Genomic DNA, 953 nt, shown 5'->3' with positions numbered 1-953 from the left:
GCTACACACATATACCTTTCACAGCAAGCTTGAAACTCTTATTAATGACTGATGAATAAACTTGGGTGTGTCAGTAATTAATGTAACTGGGTCTGTAGCTTTTTACCATGATGTGAACACACAGAGAAGTAAAGTGTGAAACAGACAAGCATGCAGAAGAACCAGCAGAGGGAGATATTTTATTTCAAGCCAACATGAAAATAATCATGGGAAAGTGTTTCAACACACATTATTACAGTATTTTCATGTATACATAGTAGCCTCCTAGTTTAATTGTTTCTGGCGATTAAGGACCCTGGAATGCACTTCATATGTTTTTCACAGCTGGTAAGAATTTAAATATTGTTTCTTTCTTTTTTTAAATGTGTGCATTCAACACCAACAGATCAATCTAGAAATACCTTCTGCAGCTGACCAGAAAACTGTCAAGACAACAGAAATTATATCTTGCAGGGTGTGTTGGTTCTTAAATGCTACTTTTTGTATGTTTCACAGCTGGGTCAGCACCTCTGGCAGCAGCAGTGGACTACAATTTGAGCGTTCCTCAGAAAGAATGTTTCTGTGGGCAGGAAGTAAAGCAACAGATGGAAGATCTGATCGCAGGTGTGATATATATATATATATATTGGGGGTGCAACGATACACAAAATTCACGGTTCGGTTCGATACTTTGGTGTCACAGTTCGATATTTTTTCGATACAAAAAGAAATGTTCATGCCTTTTTAATTTGTTATTTATTAAATTTTCACGGCACGTTCTGCACCACATCTCTGTGCGTTCATCATTTGTTTGAAGCCAGCTCACCTCCTGCAACTACTTTTCCGAGAATATGTGCTTCTTTTGTGGTTCGGACTCCTGACATTTCTTTGGAGGTGGAGGAACATCACAGTAATTGCTTAAAGGAGCTTCTTCAACATCTTTAAGAGTTCTAAACAAATGTCTGTCCTCCTCC

At 38.1% G+C, this 953-nt stretch overlaps 1 protein-coding gene across 1 annotated transcript in view; it reads left to right on the top strand.

Moving 5' to 3' along the window:
* LOC102211467 (calcium-activated potassium channel subunit beta-2-like) overlaps window positions 1-953 on the top strand; it is a 38,958-nt gene that overhangs the window by 13,725 nt on the left and 24,280 nt on the right. The window contains exon 2 of the mRNA XM_013909315.1: window positions 496-603. Within this exon, the coding sequence (XP_013764769.1) occupies window positions 496-603 (108 nt within the window). The remainder of the gene's footprint in view (window positions 1-495; window positions 604-953) is intronic.

Source organism: Pundamilia nyererei, unplaced genomic scaffold, assembly GCF_000239375.1.
Source record: "Pundamilia nyererei isolate P.nyererei 1_Seehausen unplaced genomic scaffold, PunNye1.0 scaffold00023, whole genome shotgun sequence".
Classification (NCBI taxonomy): Eukaryota; Metazoa; Chordata; class Actinopteri; order Cichliformes; family Cichlidae; genus Pundamilia; species Pundamilia nyererei.
Note: the sequence above shows the minus strand (reverse complement) of the source record. Positions and strands in the feature narration are given on the sequence as shown.